The following is a 24,818-nucleotide window of genomic DNA, read 5'->3' as shown; positions in this document are numbered from 1 at the left end:
GAGCCAGTTTTTAGAGATAGTACATATTTTAGTTCTTCAATCCAGGTCAGAGGCCTGCCCTGTGCATATACAGAATATGCCCTTAAAGCAGGATTTGAAAATGAAAAGAATCATTGGGAGAGGTTTCCCCAAGATATTTCCCTCTGCAGAGGAACTATTTGGGGTCATTCAGAGTCAAAATGGCTTCAGGATTGCTCTCATTCATTTTATTTTATTCATTTTATTAATGACACCTATGAATTCTTATACTGTAACGGCATTAAAATGTAACTGTAATCATTTACCGATGGTCACAGCATATGAAGTCAGAAGGAAGAAGTTGCTTTTAGGGCACAACTCAGTCACAACTCAGGTGCTTTTAGGGCACAACTCAGTCACAAATATATATATATATATATATATATATATATGCAGGTTTTGGTGTCCTCGGGTGTCTTCCCGTGTAAAAGTTGGGGTGTCTAGGCGACGTTTCGACGAGGTCTCACTCGTCATCTTCAGGCTGGTGCTTTCGGCTTCTTGTTACTGGAACAGAGCAGGATCTCAGTGTTTGAGTTCCTATAAATACTGTAGAGGGGGTGTGGTGTATAGCCTCCAATGTTCTGGGCAGAGAGGAAGTTCCCAGGCTAGTGTGCCTTTTCTTCTTTTGTTCCTTAATTACTTGAGAGATATCTTGAGTGATATATATATATATATATATATATATATATATATATATATATAATCTCCCCTCTCCTCCCCACTACATTTTGGGGCTCTCCTTGAGAATGTAGAAGGGTGTGCCATCCTGATGAGCACCTCCGCTTAAAAATACACTTTCTTCTTCTTCTTCTTCTTCTTCTTCTTCTTCTTCTTCTTCTTCTTCTTCTTCTTCTTCACTGATCCCCCGTAGCCAAGTAAAATTGTCTTCCATGAAAAAATTCCTTCCAGTAGCACCTTAAAGACCAACTAAGTTAGTTCTTGGTATGAGCTTTCGTGTGCATGCACACTTCTTCAGATACACATGCACACGAAAGCTCATACCTAGAACTAACTTAGTTGGTCTTTATGGTGCTACTGGAAGGAATTTTTTTATTTTGTTTTGACTATGGCAGACCAACACGGCTACCTATCTGTAACTGTCTTCCATGAACACGGTTTTAACAATGAGTCCATAAGTGACTGTGGAGGCCAATTCTGGACCCACACGTCCTTCCGCAGTGGGGACATAGTTTTCTGGGCAGGAGTTGATCACAGTGTGGATTTGCCAAGCATGCCTTCCTCTTAGCACGTTTCTCCCTTGCGTCCTGAGTTCGAGTGTATTCAAAGCCCATGACACCTTTGGTAAAGACTGTTCTCCAACTGGAGCGCTCGCAGGCCAATGTTTCCCAGTTGTCGGTGTTTATACTACATTTTTAAAAGATTTTCCTTGGGAGAGTCCTTAAACCTCTTTTGTTGACCACCAGCATTACGCTTTCCACTTTTAAGTTCGGAATAGAGTAGTTGCTTTGGAAGGCGATCATCAGGCATCTCAATAACATGACCAGTTCAACGAAGTTGTTGTTGAAGAATCATTGCTTCAGCACTGATGAATTTTGCTTCTTCCAGTACCCTGATATTAGTTTGCCTGTCTTCCCAAGTGATGTGTAAAATTTTTCGGAGACACCGCTGATGGAATCTTTCGAGGAGTTGGAGATGGCGTTTATAAGTGGTCCATGTTTCTCAAGCATACAGTAAGGTTGGCAGTACAATAGCTTTGTAAACAAGCATTTGGGTTTCCCTGCAAATGTCCCGGTCCCCAAACACTCTGCGCTTCAATCGGGAAAAAGCCGCAGGCGCAGAGCTCAGGCGATGCTGGATTTCGGCATCAGTGTCGGCCCTTGTGGAAAGATAGCTGCCCAGGTAGGAGAAGTGATTGACATTTTCCAATGTTACACCATTGAGTTGGATTTGTGGTGCTGCAGAGGGGTTCTTTTGTGTTTGTCGGTGCAGCACTTTGGTTTTTTGGATGTTGAGTAATAGGCCAAGCTTTTCGTAAGCTTCTGAGAAGATATTTAGGATGGTTTTGTTACCGGAAAAATCATTGTCCTTTGTTCCAGTCCATGCTGAATCCATTCCCATATGCAAGTTCTTTGTGATCTTGATGGTCTTCTGTCTAGGACCATCAGGGTTGGCATAGCAACTGGGCAGGGCTCCTGTGGATGTGCTGGGATGGTGAAGGGATTATGGCTGGCCTGTATCAAACCTTCCCCATTTTGTAGTCCTTCCTTCATGGAGTAAAATAAAAGTAGAACAGTGCAAATCCGATGCATGGTTGATTTTCTATGAATTTATAACAGAAGCGTAGCGTATGTAGTGCGTGAGTGTGAGTGTGTGTGAAGTTTGTACAAACTGAATGATGGGGGGGGGTTCCTGCTACAGTTTGAAGGTCATCCTCTGAGTGTGCACACACTATAAAAACGCACCATTACTCCCCCAGCCACAGTCACGTCTTGCAGGAATGAATCTCATGTTAATTTTGTGTTGTTGTGAATCATGACCCTGCTGTCCTACATGACCTGGAATGACTTCTGTAGGTGTGCCCCTGAATTCTAGGGAAATGACAAACACCAAACGTGTCTCCGTCAGCAGCTTTTCCCTACCAGCTCAGCGCAAAAGAGGAAGCTCTTGGCCACGTGGAGAAACTTTGCCGGATAAAATGTGCCATAAATAATTCCACTTCCAGCTTGTTCCACTGCTGAGGTCACAGGGTTTGGGGAAAAGGGGATGGGAGTTTATGAAGTTGAGCCTGGTTGGAGGAAGTGGGCACAGGAACATTCTCTTCTCCACCTCTTGCCAGGTGTGGGGGACTCCCTGGTCCTGAATGGGGCAACTGTGCCCCCGAAGGACCAGGTGCGCAGCCTGGGGGTCATTTTGGACTCACCGCTGTCCATGGAGGCGCAGGTCAGTTCTGTGTCCAGGGCAGCTGTCTACCAGCTCCATCTGGTACGCAGGATGAGACCCTACCTGCCCACAAACTGTCTGGCCAAAGTGGTGCATGCTCTGGTTATCTCTTGCTTGGACTACTGCAATGCACTCTACGTGGGGCTACCTTTGAAGGTGACCTGGAAACTACAACTAATCCAGAATGCGGCAGCTAGACTAGGGACTGGGGGCGGCTGCCGAGACCCCATAACACCGGTCCTGAAATACCTCCATTGGCTCCCAGTACGTTTCCGAGCACAATTCCAAGTGTTGGTGCTGACCTTGAAAGCCCTAAATGGCCTCAAAGGCCCAGTAGACCTGAAGGAGCATCTCCACCCCCATCGTTCTGCCGGACACTGAGGTCCAACGCCAAGGGCCTTCTGATGGTTCCCTCATTGCGAGAAGTGAGGTTGCAGGGAACCAGGCAGAGGGCTTTCTCGGTGGTGGCGCCCGCCCTGTGGAACGCCTTCCCTTCAGATGTGAAGGAAATAAACAACTATCTGACTTTTAGAAGACATCTGAAGGCAGCCCTGTTTAGGGAAGATTTTAATGTTTTAAAAGAGGACTGGACAAATTCATGGAAAGGAAGGCTATTGACAGCAACTAGCCATGATGGTTCTGGTCTGGCTCCACGGTTGGAGGCTGCGATGCTTCTGAATCAGTTGCTGGAAATTGCAGGAGCTGAGAGAGGCTCTGGGGCTCAGATCCTGCCACTTTCCCATAATGAATGTCTGGTTGGCTTCCGCAAGGACAGGACGCTAGACTAGATGGGTCGTTGGCCTGATGGAGCAAGCTATTACAGTGGTACCTCGGGTTAAGTACTTAATTCGTTCCGGAGGTCCGTTCTTAACCTGAAAGTGTTCTTAACCTGAAGCACCACTTTAGCTAATGGGGCCTCCCGCTGCCGCCACGCCGCCGGAGCACAATTTCTGTTCTCATCCTGAAGCAAAGTTCTTAACCCGAGGTACTATTTCTGGGTTAGCGGAGTCTGTAACCTGAAGCGTCTGTTACCTGAGGTACCACTGTATTATGTTCTTATGTCCTTTTTGTCAGCATCGCCCTTGAGCCAGTGTCACCAACTGGACTCATCCACTTCAGCCCCGACTGGGCTAGGTGAGCTGGGTAGCACTTCCAGAGACCACCTTTTACACAGGAACAGGTCAAAGTGCTGTGGACTCACAGCTTAGAGTTGTGAGCACCGGATTCACTTCCACAATACAGTCATCACACAGCAGAGTATAGCAGAGTCTGGCAGTGTATAAACGACTCGGAGAGCATCTCTGTAGAATATCTTCTTTTATTCTATAACTACAACTATAATACAAAACTATATACAGAGCTAAATAGGTCTAAGCATAAATGAATGCTGCACTGAGAGTCTGCAGCTGCTCTTAGCAGCAACCTTATCTCTACACACGATCTCTAACCAGTGGCGTAGCGTGGGGGGTGCAGGGGGGGCCGGCCGCACCGGGCGCAACATCTGGGGGTTAGGGTTAGGGGGCGCAAATCCACGGGTTAGGGGGCGCAAATTACTTGCCTTGCCCCGGGTGCTGACAACCCACGCTACGCCACTGTCTCTAACACTCAATCTCTCTCTCTGACTGACTGACTGACTGACTGACTCACTCTGACTCTTTGATGTGGTGCTGGAGCTGAATAAATAGAAAGCAGCACACTGCTCCTCCTCTCTGGAGAATCAGCAGACTCGTCAGGAGATTCTTGGATATGGGAGGGGTGAAATCTCCTCACTTTTACCCCAAGCCAACTTATTAAAACACTTACAGACTGCCTTAAGCGGTAAAGAAGTACATTAAATAAATAACAGATAAATAGGGAGAAACGCAAAGAATTCATCCAGTGAAAACGCTGGCAGCATTCAGATAAATTCAACAGTGTAAACAAGTTTTGATAGATGCAGCTTGGATCCCAAATCCTTGCGACTCAAATGTTTTGACTCCCGAACGCCGCAAAGCCGGAAGTGATTGTTCCAGTTTGCGAACGTTCTTTGGAACCCGAACGTCTGACACAGATTCCGCGGCTTCCAATTGGCTGCAGGAACTTCCTGCAGCCAATCAGACGCTGCGTCTTGTTTTCGGAAAGCTTTGCGAGTCGAACGGACTGCTTCCGTTCTGCTTCTGAGGTACAACTCTAGTGGAATACTGAATGGTGTAGTTTTTGTAAAATATGCAGGGATTTGTGATATTTAATTTTATCCATGGAAAGAGAAGATGGGAAGTCATTGATATCTTAAGGATGTGAAATTTAAGAAAATTTAATAAAAATTGTATACAGTGGACGCTCGGGTTGCGAACGTGATCTGTGCGGGATGCACATTTGCAACCTGCAGCGGCGTGTCTGCACACCCGCGCATTGCGATTCGGCACTTCTGCACATACACAAAGCGCAATTTAGCACCTCTGTGCATGCGCGACCGCCAAAACCCGGACGTAACCCGTTTGGCGGTCCGTAACCTGAAAAAACGCAACCTGAAGCATTTGTAAACCGAGGTATGACTGACTCTCTCTCTCTCTCTCTCTCTCTCTCAATATATAAAACCAAATAATTCATCCAGCAGTTCTCCAAACATCTTTCATGTGGGAATTTGATTAAATGGGGGGGGGGGGACTGCAGATGCATTACAGGGTTAAAATTCACATTGTGTTGTGATCTTAAATAACTTTTTAAGTAAAACAGTGTATCAATGGTATCCAACTCTGGCGAAATTACCTAGAATGTCCCAAATGTTTGCTGGAAGTGTGAAAAATAGGAAGAGATGTTTTATCATGCTTGGTAGACTTGTAAAAAAGCTAAGAAATATTGGGTACAAATACATACACTGATGCAGACGATTTTAAAGCTTAGCATTCATAGAATCCTAGAATCCTAGAGTTGGAAGAGACCCCAAGGGCCATCGAGTCCAACCCCCTGCCAAGCAGGAAACACCATCGGAGCACTCCTGACATATGGTTGTCAAGCCTCTGCTTGAAGACCTCCAAAGAAGGAGACTCCACCACACTCCTTGGCAGCAAATTCCACTGTCAAACAGCTCTTACTGTCAGGAAGTTCTTCCTAATGTTTAGGTGGAATCTTCTTTCTTGTAGTTTGGAGCCATTGCTCCGTGCCCGCTTCTCTGGAGCAGCAGAAAACAACCTTTCTCCCTCCTCTAGGTGACATCCTTTTATATATTTGAACATGGCTATCATATCACCCCTTAACCTCCTCTTCTCCAGGCTAAACATGCCCAGCTCCATTAGCCGTTCCTCATAGGGCATTGTTTCCAGGCCTTGGACCATTTTGGTTGCCCTCCTCTGGACACGTTCCAGTTTGTCAGTGTCCTTCTTGAACTGTGGTGCCCAGAACTGGACACAGTACTCCAGGTGAGGTCTGACCAGAGCAGAATACAGTGGCACTATTACTTCCCTTGATCTAGATGCCATTCAGTTGAAGCCAAGACTTTTCCTGTTAGGAATAATGGATATGTAATTGGAAAAAGACTATAGAACATTATTTCAATACATGAGCACAGCGGTGAGGCTTTTATATGCACAAAGATCGAACGATTCACCATTACCTTACCATGGAGGAATTATTGTTAAAATGATTGGTCTTAGCTGAGGCGTTTAATCAGAGAAAAACCATATCAATATTTACTAAAGAGTGGAAACTCCTTATAGACTTTTTGAGAGAAAATGAAAATGAAAATTATGATATCTGGGTTTAAAAACTGAAGAAAGTATTGGTTTATAGAAAATGCTATATTGGAACAGAGGTTTTGAACAATTTTCGGTGTACAGCTGACAAACGAAGATTTGAAACTTCTCTCTCTTTTTTCCCTTTCCCCTTTAGTTTCTTCCTTTTAGTTTGCGTTTCTATTTAGATGAGATAGATAATTTATTACGGTCGGAGACCAGCTTATCAAACACACTTGGGGGTACAGTCACAGAAGGAAAACAATCAATCAAAACAATGTACAGCAATAAATTTAAAAGCAATGTACAATTTAAAAACAACGTACAACAGTAAACTACCGCAGGGAGCTGACCCAGAGTCACCCATAGAACCGAGTTTGGGTTTTTTTTCTTAACGAACTAGTTTGAGTTGGGAGATGGTCTGTGCCCACAGATCTGTATTTAGATTAGGTTTTTTTTGGGGGGGGGGGAGCAAAGGTTAGCATCAAATATCAAATATCTTGTTACGATCAGATTAAAGACCACTTTCAGAGTTGGTTGCATTATCGACAATGATATGAAACACATTAAGAAGACAACAAGAAAGGATTCAGTTATACAAGATCTAGGTTTCAAACGGAAGTGATCGAAGGGAAAGTGAAATTATTGAAGGCCGCATACAGCATATTATTAGAATGGGAGAGGAAAGATGAAGAGGTAAAATCAGTTGTGATTAAATGGGCACGAGATGTAGGTCACAACATTATGATGGAAGATTGGGGGAAATTATGGAAAACTGATTTCAAATTTACAGTTTGTTCCCTATTGAAGGAGAATTACATGAAGATGATGTATAGATGGTACACAACACCAGAGCAGTTAGGGAAAATGTACAAAACTAGTTCAAATATATGTTGGAAGTGTAAGGAAAAGGAAGGGACATTTTATCATATGTGGTGGGATTGTAATGTAATTAAAAATTTTTGGGAAATGATATACAATGAATTGAAAAAAATGTTCCATTTAACATTTGTTAAAAAACCTGAGGCATTTTTGTTGGGGATTGTAGGGAAATACCTGCCCAAAAAGCTGAAAAACATCTTCATGTATGTGACAACGGCTGTGAGAGTCCTAATAGCACAAGGATGGAAGACTGAAGAAACCCCAACTAAAGAATCATGGCAAGAAAAATTGACGGACTATGCCGAACTGGCAAAACTGACTTATAAGCTATGGTACAAGGATATCAGTGACTTTAAAGATGAATGGGAACCCTTTACAAAGTATCTGAAGACGCAACAAAGCGAACTGGACACCTTGGCAGGTTTTGAATAAACATGCACAAACTTTTTATTGATAATAATCAGCTAAGTAGTTTGAGGATCTATACAACTTTGTAACATGCAGAAAACAGCATTCTTAGAGAAATCAAAGACTGGAACTGAGGGAAGTCGGGGGTGGGTGGGGGTGGGGTGGGGTTGTGGGGGAGGAAAAAAGGGGGGAAAACAAGGATGATATGTTTTTGGATAATATGTCTTGTTTTAATTTTGAATTAAAAAAAAAATCCAATATCTTTTTATCAAAGATTTTTTTTAAAAAAACTTTAATAAAACCTATTCCAAATACAGTGGTACCTCGGGTTAAGTACTTAATTCGTTCCAGAGGTCCGTTCTTAACCTGAAACTGTTCTTAACCTGAAGCACCACTTTAGCTAATGGGGCCTCCCGCTGCCGCTGCACCGCCGGAGCACGATTTCTGTTCTCATTCTGAAGCAAAGTTCTTAACCTGGAGCACTATTTCTGGGTCAGTGGAGTGTGTCACCTGAAGTGTATGTAACCCGAGGTACCACTGTATTTTTTTTTGTGTGTGTGTGTGTGTATATATATATATATAAAATCTATAATAAAACATTTCCTCATTTTTGTATCTTCGTGGGAGGGAAATGGGTTTAACTCGGTACGTTTTGTTCTCTCCCTGGTTCTCCTCTGTTGGCTAAACTTCCACTTTTAAAAGGAAGCCAGAGGGTAAACTTCAGGGAGGGAGGGGGCAAACCCCGGAAACTGGGTGCCCCCGTGATGCTGCTGGCACTGCTCTGTGATTTTGGAAAGCTCTCAGATTTGACCGTTCCCTGCAGAAGGCGGCGTGTTGACAGGGCAAAGATCACCAGCCAGCGCCAGGCCAAACTGGGAGACGTCAGGAGCCCCTGAACACCCTCCCCCCACCCCCGGAAAAAGGTAAAGGTAGGACTGGGGGAATCCTAATCCCAGTTTGGGTTTGGGGCAGCTTGCTGGGGAAAGGGCTGCCTGGTATCACCCACCCAGGAATTGGAATTTGGCAGGGTGGCATTCTCGTGGCGAAAAGGACAAAGGTGCCATTTTAGGGACAGGGTTTCAGGGCAGGCCTCTGGGTCCCTGCTCACCGATCCGGGCTTCTCTTTTCAATTTTTTTTTTTTATTGATTTTCCAAAATTTATAAACAAGCAAACAAACATAAATCCTAACTGTAATTATTCCACTCTTTTTTTTAAAAAAAAAATTATTATTAGATTTTCCACAATGATAACACAAACCACAAAGCAGAATGATACACAAAAATAGGAAAAAAGGAACAATAAACAGATAAACAATGACAACAAACTTAATTCTTCACAAATCCAACCTTTTAAACATCTTGGTTGACTTCCCCTAGTCCCTCCCTTCTGAGTTTCCTTGTAGTTAAAAGTAACAGCTTTCCAATATCATTATTAAACTAAAACAATTTCCAGTTATAGTCCATCTTACTCACGTTTCTTAACAGTCTAAATCCCATTTATTTAATTATAACTTAGTTTAATCCTAGGCCTATTTGTTTCTTTCAAGTAATTTCTATTTTTTTATATTTGTAATTATTCCACTCTTAATAACATTGTTATAGGACTTCCTGGAATCCCCCCTGGCTGAGTTTCAGTATATATCATTATAACGGTTTTCCAAAACAAATTTCTCATAAAATTTACTTAATCGATTAACGTCTTTCTTTCTTTTCATTTTAAATTTAAACATGTTATTCTATAACATCACATATTTAAATCGTAAGCCTATCTAGAGTTTGCAAGTATTTCTATTTAAATTATCTTAGCATATTTAACTACCGTATTTTTTACTCTATAAGACTCCTCACTTTTTCCCTCCTAAAAAGTAAGGGGAAATGTGTGTGCGTCTTATGGGGCGAATGCAGGCTGCGCAGCTATCCCAGAAGCCAGAACAGCAAGAGGGATCGCTGCTTTCACTGCGCAGCGATCCCTCTTGCTGTTCTGGCTTCTGAGATTCAGAATATTTTTTTTCTTGTTTTCCTCCTCCAAAAACTAGGTGCGTCTTGTGGTCTGGTGCGTCTTATAGAGCGAAAAATATGGTAAATAGTCTTTGAATTTCCTCCATTCCTCCTGGTACTCCTCCTCCTTCTGGTCGCGGACTCTTCCATTCAGGTCAGCTAGCTCCGAAAAGTCCATCATCTTCATCTGCCATTCCTCCACCGTTGGCACTTCTTGTGTTTTCCAATTCTTGGCTAACAAATTTCTAGCTGCAATTGTGGCATACAAAAACAATCTAACATCTTTCTTGGGCAATTCCAAACCTCTTATTCCAAGAAGAAAGGCCTCTGGTTTCTTAATAAATGTATATTTCAACATTTTTTCCCAATTCATTATAAATCTTCTCCCAGCAGACCGGGCTTCACGCTGCATTTTGAAGTCATGGACTCCCAGAATGGTAGAGTTGGAAGGGGTCCCGAGGGTCATCTAGTCCAACCCCACCCCCCGCGACGCAGGAATTGCAGCTGGAGAGTCCCTGATAGACAGCTGTCTGAGGCTCTGCTGACCACTGCCTTCCGAGGTCAGAGAACCAGCTGTGGGGTCGGAATGGGGACCCTGAGGGCCATCTAGCTCAACCCACCTCCAGAGGGAGTCTGTTCCACTGCTTGGCGGCTCTTACCGTCACAAAGCTCTCCCTGAAGTTTTGTCGGGGTCTAGGGACGCGGGTGGCGACTCCCTCATGTAGACTTGTTATCTGTGTAGACATAAATCTGAGGCTACCATTCTCCCTTTCCGCATGTAGGCTTGTACAGGGCCGGATTTAGGTTTCAAGAGGCCCTAAGCTAGTGAAGGTAAGGTAAAGGTAAAGGGACCCCGACCATGAGGTCCAGTTGTGACCAACTCTGGGGTTGCGGTGCTCATCTCGCATTATTGGCCGAGGGAGCCGGCGTCCAGCTTCTGAGTCATGTGGCCAGCATGACTAAGCCGCTTCTGGCGAACCAGAGCAGCGCATGGAAACACCGTTTACCTTCCTGCCGGAGCGGTACCTATTGATCTACTTGCACTTTGACGTGCTTTCGAACTGCTAGGTTGGCAGGAGCAGGGACTGAGAAACGGATGCTCACCCCGTCATTGCGGGGATTCGAACCGCCAACCTTCTGACTGGCAAGTCCTAGACTCTGTGGTTTAACCCACAGCACCCTTTATATGTCCGGCTGTCCTTTGTCAACAACAAATTGTCGCTGTTTTTGTGTGTTGAATATATGCTCTATGGTACCGTATTTTTCGCCCTATAGGACGCACTTTTCCCCCTCCAAAAATGAAGGGGAAATGTGTGTGCGTCCTATGGGGCGAATACAGGCTTTCGCTGAAGCCTGGAGAGCGAGAGGGGTCAGTGCGCACCGACCCCTCTCGCTCTCCAGGTGTCAGGAAGCTCTGCGCAACCTTCCGGAGCCCGGCGCGAAGCTGCACCGGGCTCCCAAAGGTTGCGCAGAGCTGCCTGCATTACGAAGCCTTGGGCGCGCTGAAGAGTGCGCCCGGGCTTCGCACAGCTCTCCGCAAGCCTGGGGAGACCGGTGCGGCTCCGGCTTCCCCCGCGCCAGCCCCATGCCTGGGGGGGGGGAATGTTTTTTTTCTTTATCCGCCCCCCCAAAAAAACTAGGTGCGTCCTATCGGGCGAAAAATACAGTAATTTATGGACCTCATAGGTATCTCAAGCCATTTGCGCATGTCGCCGTGCAACCAGTCCATGCAGAATGTAGGCACCCTATATATAGAATGTAGGCACCCTATATATAGAAAGGAGCAAACCAGTGATATTTTAGAGAGCAGGCAAGCAGGCGGGGCCCATGACTTACACCCTAGGAGCCTACACAACACAAAACACTGTTGCTGTAGGTAGGTTTATATTTCATTTGTTTTTTATCTTATATTTTGGAAATCTACATCCGGTTCCACTCCCTTTAATTTTTTGGGGGCCCCCAAGAGAGTGGGGCCCTAAGCTATAGCTTGTTTAGCTTATCTGTAAATCCAGCAGTGGACTTGCATCTATGTAGACCTCAGAACTTTAGAAGCGAGGTTTGTGCAAACCAATAATTTCTTTGGATTTCCTCTCCCCTTTGTCTCCTGTGTCTCATTGGAAAGATCATCATCATCATCATCATCAACAACAACAACAACAACAACAACAACAACAACAACAATAATAATTTATTATTTATACCCCGCCCATCTGTCTGGGTTTCCCCAGCAACTCTGGGCGGCTTCCAACTGAATATTAAAAACAATACAGCATCAGACATTAATGTGTGTTTAATCCAGGCTTTGTCAGCCTGGTACCGCTAAGTCATGGGTAGGCAAACTAAGGCCCGGGGGCCGGATCCGGCCCAATCGCCTTCTCAATCCGGCCTGTGGACGCTCTGGGAATCAGCGTGTTTTTACATGAGTAGATTGTGTCCCTTTATTTAAAATGCATCTCTGGGTTATTTGTGGGGCACAGGAATTTGTTCTTTTTTATTTTTTTCAAAATATAGTCTGGCCCCCCACAAGGTCTGAGGGACAGTGGACCGGCCCCCTGCTGAAAAGGTTTGCTCACCCCTGCTCTAAGTGTTTTGTGCGGTGTGGACTGAGAAAGTGTGATTGAAATCTATCCATCTATCTATCATCTATCTATCAACTATCTATCAATCAATCAATCAATCAATCAATCAATCAATCAATCATCTATCTATCTATCAATCATCTAACTATCTATCATCTATCTATCTATCTATCTGTCTGTCTGTCTTTATCTATCTATCATCTATCTATCATCTATCATCTATCTCTCTATCATCTATCTATCATCTATCTATCATCTATCTATCTATCTATCTATCATCATCTATCTATCATCATCTGTCATCTATCTATCATCTATCATCTATCTATCTATCTATCTATCTATCTATCTATCTATCTATCTATCATCTAATATCATCTGTCATCTATCTATCTATCTATCTATCTATCTATCTATCTATCATCTATCTATCATATCTATCTATCTATCTATCTATCTATCTATCTATCTATCTATCATCTATCTATCTATCTATCTATCTAATCATCTATCTATCATCTATCTATCATCTATCTATCTATCTATCTATCTATCTATCTATCTATCATCTATCTATCTTTTGGAGGGCTACTGTGCCTTCAGTTAAAAGCTCCTTTCCTCCATGCAAGGTCTGATGAGAGTTGTAATTCAAAACAACGGAACTGGAGGGCACCAGGTTGAGAAGCCTAGCTTAACCAATCCTTTAGCACCATGTTCTGCCTCCTCGCCTGATTCTGACATGCAGGCATCTGTGTTCTGTGTCTTTCTAGGCACCTGATCTTGTTCTGCAGAAAGAGTCACGATGAGTCAGGACTACCGAGATCTCACAGCTGTGGACGTGGAGGATGACGACGCCGAAATACAGCTCCGAAAAGGTGTGTAGTCCAGACGGGATTTCGAAAATACGTGTGGGGAACTAGGTCCGTGTAGGTAAAGCCTCATAAGAAGTCTCCTTCTGGCATGTTGCAAAGAATCGTAGAATTGTAGAGGTGGAAGTGACCAGTTCTCTTGGGCTTGCTGATCAGAAGGTTGGCGGTTCGAATCCCCACGACGGGGAGAACTCCCGTTGCTCTGCCCCAGCTTCTGCCAACCTAGCAGTTCGAAAGCACACCAGTGCAAGTAGATAAATAGGTACCGCTCCAGTGGGAAGGTAAACGGTGTTTCCGTGTGCTCTGGTTTCCGTCACGGTGTCCCGTTGCGCCAGAAGCGGTTTTGTGCTGGTCCAGGGGGGACGTTACCGTGGGACGAGGTCCAGGACCTGAATTGAGGGTCGGCAGACAGTCCTCCTCGGGCGAAGCGGGGTCCACAGCGAGAAGCCGGGCAAGGACAGGAACTTGGGGGAAACAGGACTGGATGCTGGCCGAAAGAGCTTTTCAACGACGTTGCTCCCGCAACCTGGGACCGGGCTAACTGGCCTTTATCTTCTCTGAGGCCAGGGGCGGTCCCGGCCCCCAGGAGACCCGCCTCTCCTTGCCTTAAGGCAAGCACTCCTCCTGGGAGAAACCAGTTCCCTTCGCCTCTCTGCCCTGAGCCTCTGCAGTTCAGGAGAGGCTGGAGGGTTACTGGGCCCAGGGGGAGACTCACCTGTAGGCACTGAGTCCTCAACCACCTCTGGAGCCAGAGTGGATTCACCTGGTGCCTGCTCCTGAGGATCCGGCACAGGTGCAGGCGCTTCAGAATCAAGGCCCTGCCCCAGTTCAGCCGGCCCTGGAGGCGGGGACTCCTGTGCAGGCTGGAATTCCTCCGGTTCAGCCTCTGAATCGGATTCCCAGGCCATCACAGGTTTAGTCCTGCTGGCCACATGACCTGGGAAGCTGTCTGAGGACAAATGCCGGTTTCCTCGGCCTGAAAGTGAGATGAGCGCTGCAACCCCAGAGTCGCCTTTGACTGGACCTAACTGTCCGGGGGTCCTTTAACTTTTTTATATACCTTGTTCAACCTGCTGCAAGACAATACAGTGGTATCTCGGGTTAAGAACTTAATTCATTCTGGAGGTCTGTTCTTAACCTGAAGCACCACTTTAGCTAATGGGGCCTCCTGCTGCCGCTGCACAATTTCTGTTCTCATCCTGAAGCAAAGTTTTAACCCGAGGTACTATTTCTGGGTTAGCGGCGTCTGTAACCTGAAGCGTCTGTAACCTGAAGTGTCTGTAACCTGAGGTACCACTGTATTAATGGGGTCCTTGCGAGATGGACCAGGATCGTGATAGTTAGCAATGCTATGTTGACCAGTGTCCACTTTTCCAAAAGAACAAGGACTAATTTGGGATTGATTCCATACGGTCAGATCTAACTCCTATTGTAACTCCATAAAACTTAGGTTGACTTTCCACTAGCCCTTTTCTCTGGAATTGGGATTGGGGTTTGTTGGGGCTACTGTGCCTTCAGTTAAAATGTTCCTTCCTTCCTTCCTTCCTTCCTTCCTTCCTTCCTTCCTTCCTTCCTTCCTTCCTTCCTTCCTTTCTTCCTCCCTCCCTCCCTCCCTCCCTCCCTCCCTCCCTCCCTCCCTCCCTCCTCTCTGCCCCACTGAACCTGCTCTGCCTTTTAGTGCTTCCTGCTCAGTGACGCTGGAAAATTAGTCATGTCTTGTCACGTGATTAGTCAGCAGTAAAAGAGGCAGAAGCTGTAAGGAGAAAGCCGATAATTAAGATTACAGGGGACCTTGTAATTACTGGGGAGGAAACATTTTGAAGAGCTGTGAAAAAATGCTGCTGGATAAAATGTGTGATATGTTTTAAGTCCACTTCCAGCTAATTGTGGTAAAGTCATGTTTCCGCATTCCTAAAGAGCCTACGGGAATAGCTCTGTGGCCATGTAATTATGGGCTACTTCGGACCATACTGTACTAGGAATTTGTAAATCAACAAATCAGTATGGCAAATTCAGCCCACACTTTCCCCTGTCTCATAATCTTTCTGCCTCTGATCCCTGTCCCTTCTCTACCTCCTCTTCCTCTCAAACTATGGCCTGCTTTCCACCCTTCCTTCCGTCACCCTCCATCTATGAACTCTGCTCACACCGCAGCCTTCCCTACAAAACTCCTCCTTTCCTTTAGGGCCTGTGTGAAACCACTTTCCCCCTGGGTGACAATTTCCCCTTCCCTCAAAGAAACTGGCCTACAAACATCCCGACTGTTTTTGCTGCCTGGTTGCTTGGAATGCTCATAAACATCACAGCGTTGCAGCCAAGTGGTGTCAGAAGTGTCAAGCAACCTTGACAGATAAATTACTGGAGAAGATCTAAAAGCTGGAGTTGAGGGTGGATTCCTAACCGATGTCCCTTCTCCTCAGCTTCCCAGAAACGCTCCCTGGGCCTATCATGGAGGCAACGAATCTGCCCCAGCCGTCGCCTGGTCCTGATTCTGCTGGGAGTGAGCGCCATCCTCACCATCGCAATCATTGTCTTTGGCACCAAAGGTGAGTGCTTCTAGGATAGAGGGATGACGTGGGGGAATGACATTAAGAAAATAATAATAATGAGAAAAGGGCAGGGTGCAGTGGGAGAATATTGAAGATCAAGGAGGTAGGCGGATGTCCAAGGAAGGGATGGGTGTTCAATGAAAAGGCCTCAGGGAGAGGATGAGGAGTGCAATGAAGGGTCTGTGTGAACAGTTGGAGTCCTATGCAGACACAGGAAGGGAGAACGTGGGGGGTGGCAGCTGTGGGGCGCCCCACCTACACCTCCTTCTCTTCTTCCCCCACATGTTGTGACCATAGTTGTGAAGTGTCCCTTATTTTGTGGGACAGTCCCTTATCCCAGAGCCGTTTCCCGCTGCTGTCCCTTATTGATGATGTCCCTTAAATTTCCCGGGTTTCAAAGGGAGCAGCTCCTCTCCCTCCCTCCCTCTCTGCCGGCCAGGGAGGAGGGAGGCTCCAACTGTGTTGCTTGGCTGTGTTGCTCACCCAATAAGGAGTCTGAGAACGACTGGGGGGTGGAGCTTGCATGCCTTGTGCCAGTCAAATCGCCCGCCTTGCCTGGGGACTCGCCTTTGCTCAGCGCTTCCCAGCGGAGAGGGGACGGGGGTTTTCCTTGCTGCATCCCCTTTGCCGGGTTGCTGCGCTGTGGGAACCACCGCTTGAGGCTTCGTTTGGCTGCTGGCTAGGCTTTCTGCCTTTTCCTGGGAGGGGCTCAAAATTTGAACATATCTGTGCCCTGAAAATCCCTTATTTTGGCTACTGATCCCTTATTTTCGAGGCTGCTGGTCCCTTATTTTCAAATCTGTAAGTTGACAGCTATGGTTGTGACTGCCCTTTGAAGTTGGGCTACCTTTGACATGACCCTCCCTGCCTGCTGTATGTCTGGCCAGAGTGGTGCATGCTCTGGTTATCTCCCGCTTGGACTACTGCAATGCGCTCTACATGGGGCTACCTTTGAAGGTGACCTGGAAACTACAACTAATCCAGAACGCAGCAGCCAGACTGGTGACTGGGAGCGGCCGCCGAGACCACATAACACCGGTCTTGAAAGACCTACATTGGCTCCCAGTACGTTTCCGAGCACAATTCAAAGTGTTGGTGCTGACCTTGAAAGCCCTAAACAGCCTCAAAGACCCAGTGAACCTGAAGGAGCGTCTCCACCCCCATCGTTCTGCCCGGACACGGAGGTCCAGCGCCAAGGGCCTTCTGGCGGTTCCCTCCCAGTGAGAAGCAAAGCTACAGGGAACCAGGCAGAGGGCCTTCTCGGTGGTGGCACCTGCCCTGTGGAATGTTCTGGGTTCCTCTCCTCCCTCCTGCATGTGGGGAGTGGGGACCCTGTTGCAACCGTTTAATAAAGCTCAGGCTTGCTCGCTGCTTTGCTTCTCAATATTCTCTGGCTGGCCTCTGTTATTTCCTCCTACCGATAGAGAACCTACATAAGGACTCTCTACGGGCTCTTGGAGACCCCATAAGGGACAAAGGAGCAGTTTTTCTTATAACACCGGAATTCGCCAGTTGGCAGAGTGTTGCTGAGCTGATGTCCAGCTTGTGGGCTTCTTCTAAGCTGCACCTGCTGGACCACAGTGAGAACAGGGAACTGGACTGGCCAGTGACTGGATCCAGCAAACCTCTTACTTCGTTATTTCATTCTTACCCCCACCGCAGGCAGTCAACGCAGCTCTCAGCTATCAGGAATGCGCGATACGCTCACAAGCCTGAATCAAAGTATTGGTGACGGGATCGTCTCCCTCCAGCAGAAGGGTAAGTAAAGGACGCCTTGGGTACCCTCCAACATTTCTCCGATGGAAATAGGGACGTCCAGAGAAGAATGGCAGGTGAAGTTGATGGGCTATAATATGCTGAAATGGCTAAAAGGACCGGAAGAGTCAGAAATCAGGAAGACCAAAATTTTAATAAGAAATGGGGATAATTTATAACTTATCTTAAAGACCAGCCTTCCTCGACCTCAGCCCTCCAGATGTCTTGAGACTACAATTCCCAGCATCCCTGACCACTGCTCCTGCTAGCTAGGGATCATGGGAGTTGTAGTCCAAAAACATCTGGAGGGACGAGGTTGAGGAAGCTTGTTAAAGACCATTGTAAACAGTTAAAATCACTACAGTGGTACCTCGATTCACGAACTTCATCCGTTCCGGAAGTCCGTTCCAAAATGAAGGTGTGCTTTCCCATAGAAAGTAATGCAAAATGGATTAATCCGTTCCAGACTTTTAAAAACAACCCCTAAAACAGCAATTTAACATGGATTTTACTATCTAACGAGATTGTTGATCTATAAAATGAAAGCAATAAACAATGTACTGCACTCACACAACCAATCAATCAATTAGTAGCTGAACTGGGTTCCACACAGTCACAAAAGAAAAAAGAGCTGCAAAAACACAAAGACAAAATAAACAGCAAGAACAGACAGACCTCAACGTATCACTCAAAACAGAAGCACGGCACTCAAAACGGAGCACGTTCGGCTTCCGAAAAAAGTTTGCAAGCCGGAACACTTACTTCCGGGTTTGCAGTGTTTGGGTTCCAAGTTGTTCGAGTACCAAGGCGTTTGAGAACCAAGGGACCACTGTAGTTGGTTAGGTGAATCAATTAAAAACTATTAGCAGCCACCGGGAATAGCATCCCTGGTGATTTGGGTGACGTGGTTTTTTTAAAAATTGAGTGTTGTTGTTTTTTAAATCGTGTATTAAAAACTGGAGGCAACAACTGCAGCCTCTCTGAGCTGTGATTCCTGTATTGGAGAATCGCTGCTGCCAGTCTGTGCCAGCAGCACTAAGCTAGGTGGAGCAAGGGTCTCCGATTCAGCATAAGGTGGCTCTTGAAGTATTACACCACAGCCCAAGTCCTCCGGTAATGTTTTTCTCCCACTTAAGTCCCATTCAGCAAAGGTCCCCTACCATGTTAATTAGAAGTTTCCCACTCCTTTTCGCTCCTTTCGTCGCTCCCCGTTCAGGGCGAGGGCAGCATTTCTGGAGAATGATGCTGAACGCGGGAGATGCTGCGAACTTATAGAGGGGAATTATAGACATAAAATCCACACAGAAACACATCATTGCTTGTTTTAACACACTTGTGGGAACAACTCAGAGGCCGTGAAAGAAGGAAGGTTAACAGCAGAAAAAAAGAATTAGAGGAACCATCGGAAGTGACTATGAAAAGCAATAGAAGTATGAGATGATCAGAACCCTCCAAACTTGAAGCATGGGAAGTCCTATTAAAAAAATTATTATTTGGCAGAATATTCGGATTATTTGATATGTACAGTAGTACCTCGGGTTAAGTACTTAATTCGTTCCAGAGGTCCGTTCTCAACCTGAAACCGTTCTTAACCTGAAGCACCACTTTAGCTAATGGGGCCTCCCGCGCCGCCAGAGCACGATTTCTGTTCTCATCCTGAAGCAAAGTTCTTAGCCTGAGGTACTATTTCTGGGTTAGCGGAGTCTGTAACCTGAAGCATCTGTAACCCGAGGTACCACTGTATATGTATAATGTGGAATATTTAATGTCATTTGATTGGATTGTTAAAGTGGAAAATTTAATAAAAATGATTTTTAAAAAGAGAGAGAGAATGATGTTGAATGCGCCACGATCAGTCCCCAAGCGCTAAGGCAGGCGACAGGGAAGCCTTTGGCGGGGTGGGGGGCCGCAAGAGAAGACTCCAGCTCGGACCACGTTGCTACCTGACCCACTTTGTGCATTGCAGGGACGGACACGGCAGCGAAGATCACACAGCTGGAGGCAAAGGTGAAAAAACTTACGGAGGAAGCCGAAGCAGGTAAGTTGGGGATGGAAAACAGGTTGCAATTGGCAATACATCCAATTGAAACATATGTTGGAATGGCAGTTTGGTCCTGACGCTATAGCACCATCGGAAACACCCGTGCTGCTACAAGATTTAATTTCTGCAACAACAACAAAAACCTCTACACTTGCACTCTATAATACCCGACTCAACAGGAAGAAATATGATTTAGAATATGATAGACAAAATTGGAGTGAAGAGTTAGGGGTACAGATAACAAATATTATATGGGAGTCGAGTATAAAATCAATAGAAATAGCCTCTATGGATCTAAGACTAAGACTTATTCAGCAGAACATAATATTCAGAGTCCACTGGACTCCAGCAAAACTTTACCAGAAGAAAATAACAAGTACAGACAACTGCTGGAGATGTGCAAGTAAAAATGTGAACTTAGTACATCTGATGATTAACTGCCCGATGATAAGATCATTTTGGTGCGATGTAAAGATATATATAGCAAGAGAAATAAAAAGAAATTGTTATTTAGGGGAATTGAATTTAATTCTAGATTACCGGTATATACCGGAAACGTGGGAAATTACAAGGGGTAAAAAAAATAAAATAAAATGGATATACCGTGCTATATTAGAAGCAAAAAAACTTGTTCTGATGAATTGGAAGAGCCGCAAAAAGATTCCATTGAGCACATGGATTGACAATATGGACAGACTAGTTACATACAAACGAATTGCATATCGATACAAATTAAGAATGGATAAATATGAAGAAATCTGGAAGGAATATTTAAGCGATGAGGCGGATAGTGGTGGGAAATAGGGAGAGGAGAGAGGTGGGAAAATATTGTTTAAAAAGTGTAGTCTTATGTATATCAGAACTCAAATCTGAAATGTTAAATTGTGTTATTAGTGTTATTGCGGTTTTTGTTATACGTGTTTTTTGTGGTTGTTGTTTATATTGAAAAAATGATTAAATAAATTTAAAAAACAAAACAAAACAGGATGCAATTAAAAAAAAAGTCCACTGAGAGCTGGTGCAATTGCTTTTTTTTCAAGCGGTCCCAAATTGGGGAGGGGAGCTTTAACCTGCACCGGACTTGAGTGTGAATTTGGAGCTGCTTGTGTGGGTCTCCTTTTATTTACCGGTTTCCTCATTCAGCTGCTCCTTCTTTTCTCTCCCCTCCCTCTCTTTTCGCCTTTGCCAGCCAAGACACGACTCCTGTCCCAGATGACAACCTTGCAAAGGAGTTTTAGAGGCATGAATTGCGACTTGCAGAACTTCAAAAACAACCGGACAGGTCAGGAGTGCAGGGAGTCTGGAAAGCGGAGTGCCTGAGTGTTCAAGGCACTTGGGAATGTTCACGGTGCCAGAAGAGGATATATTGTTTATTCATATCATTCCTAACTTGCACTAGCAAGTTCCTTTACTTGTTTGTTGTTGAGTCGTTTAGTCATGTCTGCCTCTTCGTGCCCCCTGGACCAGAGCATGCCAGGCCCTCCTGTCTTCCACTGCCTCCCACAGTTTGGTCAAACTCATGCTGGGAGCTTCGAGAACACTGTCCCACCATCTCGTCCTCTGTCGTCCCCTTCTCCTTGTGCCCTCCATCTTTCCCAACATCAGGGTCTTTCCCAGGGAGTCTTCTCTTCTCATGAGGTGGCCAAAGTCTTGGAGCCTCAGCTTCAGGATCTGTCCTTCCAGTGAGCACTCAGGGCTGATTTCCTTCAGAATGGAGAGGTTTGATCTTCTTGCAGTCCATGGGACTCTCCAGAGTCTCCTCCAGCACCAGAATTCAAAAGCATCAAAAGCATCATTTACTTAGCAAAGTTAATTTCCCTTTACACAGCAGAAAACTTGTTGCAAACTCATGTGGGTTTCTTAAGACAATACGCAGTTCAATCTGGCTTGTCCAGGTTGAAATGCGTTCTAATATTTCCCCTTGAATCCCTCCTAAAAGAATAAAGACACCACAGTCTTATTCATAAGCAATAAAAAGAAAGTTTACTCATGATCAGGCAGAGCACAGTGTGATCCCTGAAGGCAGCCTTTAGGCCAGTGATGGACTAAGCTGTTTTTGGATCACAACTTCCATCATCCCTAGCTAACAGGACCAGAGGTCAGGGATGATGGGATGATTGATTCATAAGATTTATACATCAATTCATAAGATTAAGGCGCCACTTGTCTGTAAAAACCACACACAAAGTGGTTTACAAAAAAGACGAAAGGGGAATATGGTGACCAAGAAGAATTAACAACAGCAATTCGAGGCTCTTGAAAAGGGATTGCAACATTCTAAAAGTTGAAAATAACAATTGGCTAAAAGCAGATGAAAGCTCGCATGAGTTTTCTAAACAACTGGGTAGGCTGAACATGTAAATAGGAAACTAGAACCACAGACCACAGACCCCCTAACCCTAACTGCTACATAACTCTGGTTCGATCCAACATTGGTCAGAGAAGTCCCACTGAAATTGGTGGACCTTGGTTGTTTCATTGGTACTGCTCGGAGTTTGTCTAACGCTGAATATCCCTCTTTCCTTTCTGTTGCCTGGCCCCCCAGAGGCCTGCTGCCCCAAAGGATGGGACATTTTTCGGAAAAGCTGTTACTGGGAGTCCCGACTCGGGAGGCCCTGGGAGGAAGCCAAGGCTGACTGCGAAGCCCGAGATGCCCACCTGGTGATCATCAACTCCTATGAGGAACAGGTAGGGGCCTGGGGATTTTGCAGGTCTGCCCCCTGCGCTGTGGGTTTTGTGGTAAAAGGTAAAGGTAAAGGGACCCCTGACCATTAGGTCCAGTCATGGCCGACTCTGGGGTTGCGGCGCTCATCTCGCTTTATTGGCCGAGGGAGCCGGCGTACAGCTTCCGGGTCATGTGGCCAGCAGGACTAAGCCGCTTCTGGTGAACCAGAGCAGCGCACGGAAACGCCGTTTACCTTCCCGCCGGAGCGGTACCTCTTTATCTACTTGTACTTTGAGGTGCTTTCGAACTGCTGGGTTGGCAGGAGCAGGGACCGAGCAACGGGAGCTCACCCCGTCGCGGGGATTTGAACTGCCGACCTTCTGATCGGCAAGCCCTAGGCTCTGTGGTTTAACCCACAGTGCCACCCGCGTCCCGGGTTTGGTGGTAGGGAGGGGTAAAATGTCGCCTCCGTCCTTGCAGACCCTACTGGGTGTTAAGATCAGCAGAGGAGACACTCTTAAAATCACAGAATGGTAAAATTGGAAGGGAACCTGATGGCCATAGTTGCGTGTACAGTCAAACCTCGGTTGTCAAACATAATCCGAAACGATCAACAACCGAGGCGTGCCTTCCGATTGGTTGCAGGAGCTCCTTGCACTCAAACAGAAGCTGTGTTGCACGCGCAGCTTCCGAAAAACATTCGAAAACCAGAGCATTTACTTCTGGGTTTTCAGCGTTCGGGAGCCGAAACATTCAAAAACGAAGGCGTTCGAGATCTGAGGTTTGACTGTATTAGTGATAATAACATATCAAAGAATGTATTCTATTGTGGAACATTGCTTTGCAAAAATGGGCATCTGATGCAAATGTACCAAAAATATTAGATGAAATCTAATATGCTGGTGAATTTTGCAATTTCTTGCTGACAAATCCTGCAATTTTCAGTGCAAGTGTGATCTGCAAAAATAAATACACTAGGGTAAGGTGTGCATAAGAATGCATATTAAAATGTAGGTTATCATCACCATACTATTAGGGATTTTTGTTGTTGTTGCAAAAATGTGTCTGTTAGTCACAACGGCATACAAAAAATAACCTGTCTAGCAGGACAAATTTGCCCTAGAATGCTGACGGAATTTCATAGTTGATGCTGTTGTCTTTAATTGCAAACTGATGTGCAAATGTCGAGAACTGGATTTAAGATTTAAAAAATGAGAAACACAGCTGACCAATCCTAGCGCTGTCCTTTTTTTTGGATTTTCTACTTTTTGTGTGTTTTTTCTCACGCCAGCTATTTGTGGCCGTCCGTGTGCGCCCCCAGTTTATGTGGATCGGCTTGAGTGACGCTACCGGGAGCTGGAAGTGGGTGGACGGAACGCCCTACACCGTTCGCCGATCGTAAGTTCGCGGACGGCCGTGCGGCCAACCCATAATGCAATGTATTCACACCATACATTCAAAGGCCTGTGATACAACTTTAAAGAGTCTGGCTTCCCCCAGAGGATTGTGGGAGCTGTGGCATGATAAGGGTGCTGAGAGTTGTGAGGAAAGACACCTATTTCCCCCCCCCCCACAGAGCCCCCTATGATGCCACTTCCTTTTTTTTTAAATATAATTTTTATTAAATTTTCACTTTAAACATTAAACAGTAATTTCAAACGTTCGTCTACAACTCTCATTCCCTACTGCTCTGCTAAGCGTATGACTTCCCTCCAGCCCACCAACAAGCTTTCCCTTTTCAAATCTATATCTCACAGTTTAATCTTATATTATAAAGCCCACGTCGTAGGGTTTATTTCAATCCTGCTAGTGTCTTCAAACTTCTACAGTTATTATTTATGCAGTCAATGCATTTACTCCAGTCTCTTTGGAATTTTCAATCGTCCTGGTTTCAAACCTTGCAGGTCAGTTTTGCCAATTCCGCATAATCCATCATTTCCGTCTACCACTCCTCCATCGCTGATAATTCCTGTAACTTCCACTTTGGGGCTAACTGAGTTCTCGCCACAGTTGTTGCGTACATAAATAGTCTTTGATCTACCTTTGCGATTTCCTCTCCCATCAAGCCCAGCAAAAAAGCTTCCGCTATGATGCCACTTTCAATGGTCATGGCTTCCCCCAAAGGATTCTGGGAGCTTCTTCAAAGCGTTGAGACTTCTGAAGAGATGCCTGTTCCCCTCATAGAACCACAATTCCCAGAATTCCCTGGGAAGAGGAATTGACTGTTAAACTACTCTGCGCATTGTAGCTCTATGAAGGGAATTGGGGTGAGGAGTGGGTCTGCTGGCAACTCTCAGCCCCCTTAACCAGCCACAGCTCCCAGAATCCTTTGGGGGAAGCCATGGCACTATAGTTGTCAGGAGCTGGCCAGCTACCAGCTTGAGAAAGCAGTATGTAAGAGGTAATTAACGGAAGATTTATTGCTGGGGACCACCTCCTTCTG

General features: G+C 45.5%; 1 protein-coding gene across 1 annotated transcript in view; it reads left to right on the top strand.

Moving 5' to 3' along the window:
• LOC309326792 (asialoglycoprotein receptor 1-like) overlaps window positions 1–24,818 on the top strand; it is a 45,661-nt gene that overhangs the window by 19,030 nt on the left and 1,813 nt on the right. The window contains exons 2-8 of the mRNA XM_081835806.1: window positions 13,267–13,371; window positions 15,786–15,911; window positions 17,577–17,672; window positions 19,636–19,707; window positions 20,900–20,992; window positions 22,256–22,398; window positions 23,667–23,773. Coding sequence (XP_081691932.1) covers window positions 13,299–13,371; window positions 15,786–15,911; window positions 17,577–17,672; window positions 19,636–19,707; window positions 20,900–20,992; window positions 22,256–22,398; window positions 23,667–23,773 — 710 coding nt within the window. The 5' untranslated portion in view covers window positions 13,267–13,298. The remainder of the gene's footprint in view (window positions 1–13,266; window positions 13,372–15,785; window positions 15,912–17,576; window positions 17,673–19,635; window positions 19,708–20,899; window positions 20,993–22,255; window positions 22,399–23,666; window positions 23,774–24,818) is intronic.

The sequence above is a fragment of the Podarcis erhardii genome, assembly GCF_964252035.2.
Source record: "Podarcis erhardii genome assembly, chromosome: 13".
Lineage (NCBI taxonomy): Eukaryota > Metazoa > Chordata > Lepidosauria > Squamata > Lacertidae > Podarcis > Podarcis erhardii.
Note: the sequence above shows the minus strand (reverse complement) of the source record. Positions and strands in the feature narration are given on the sequence as shown.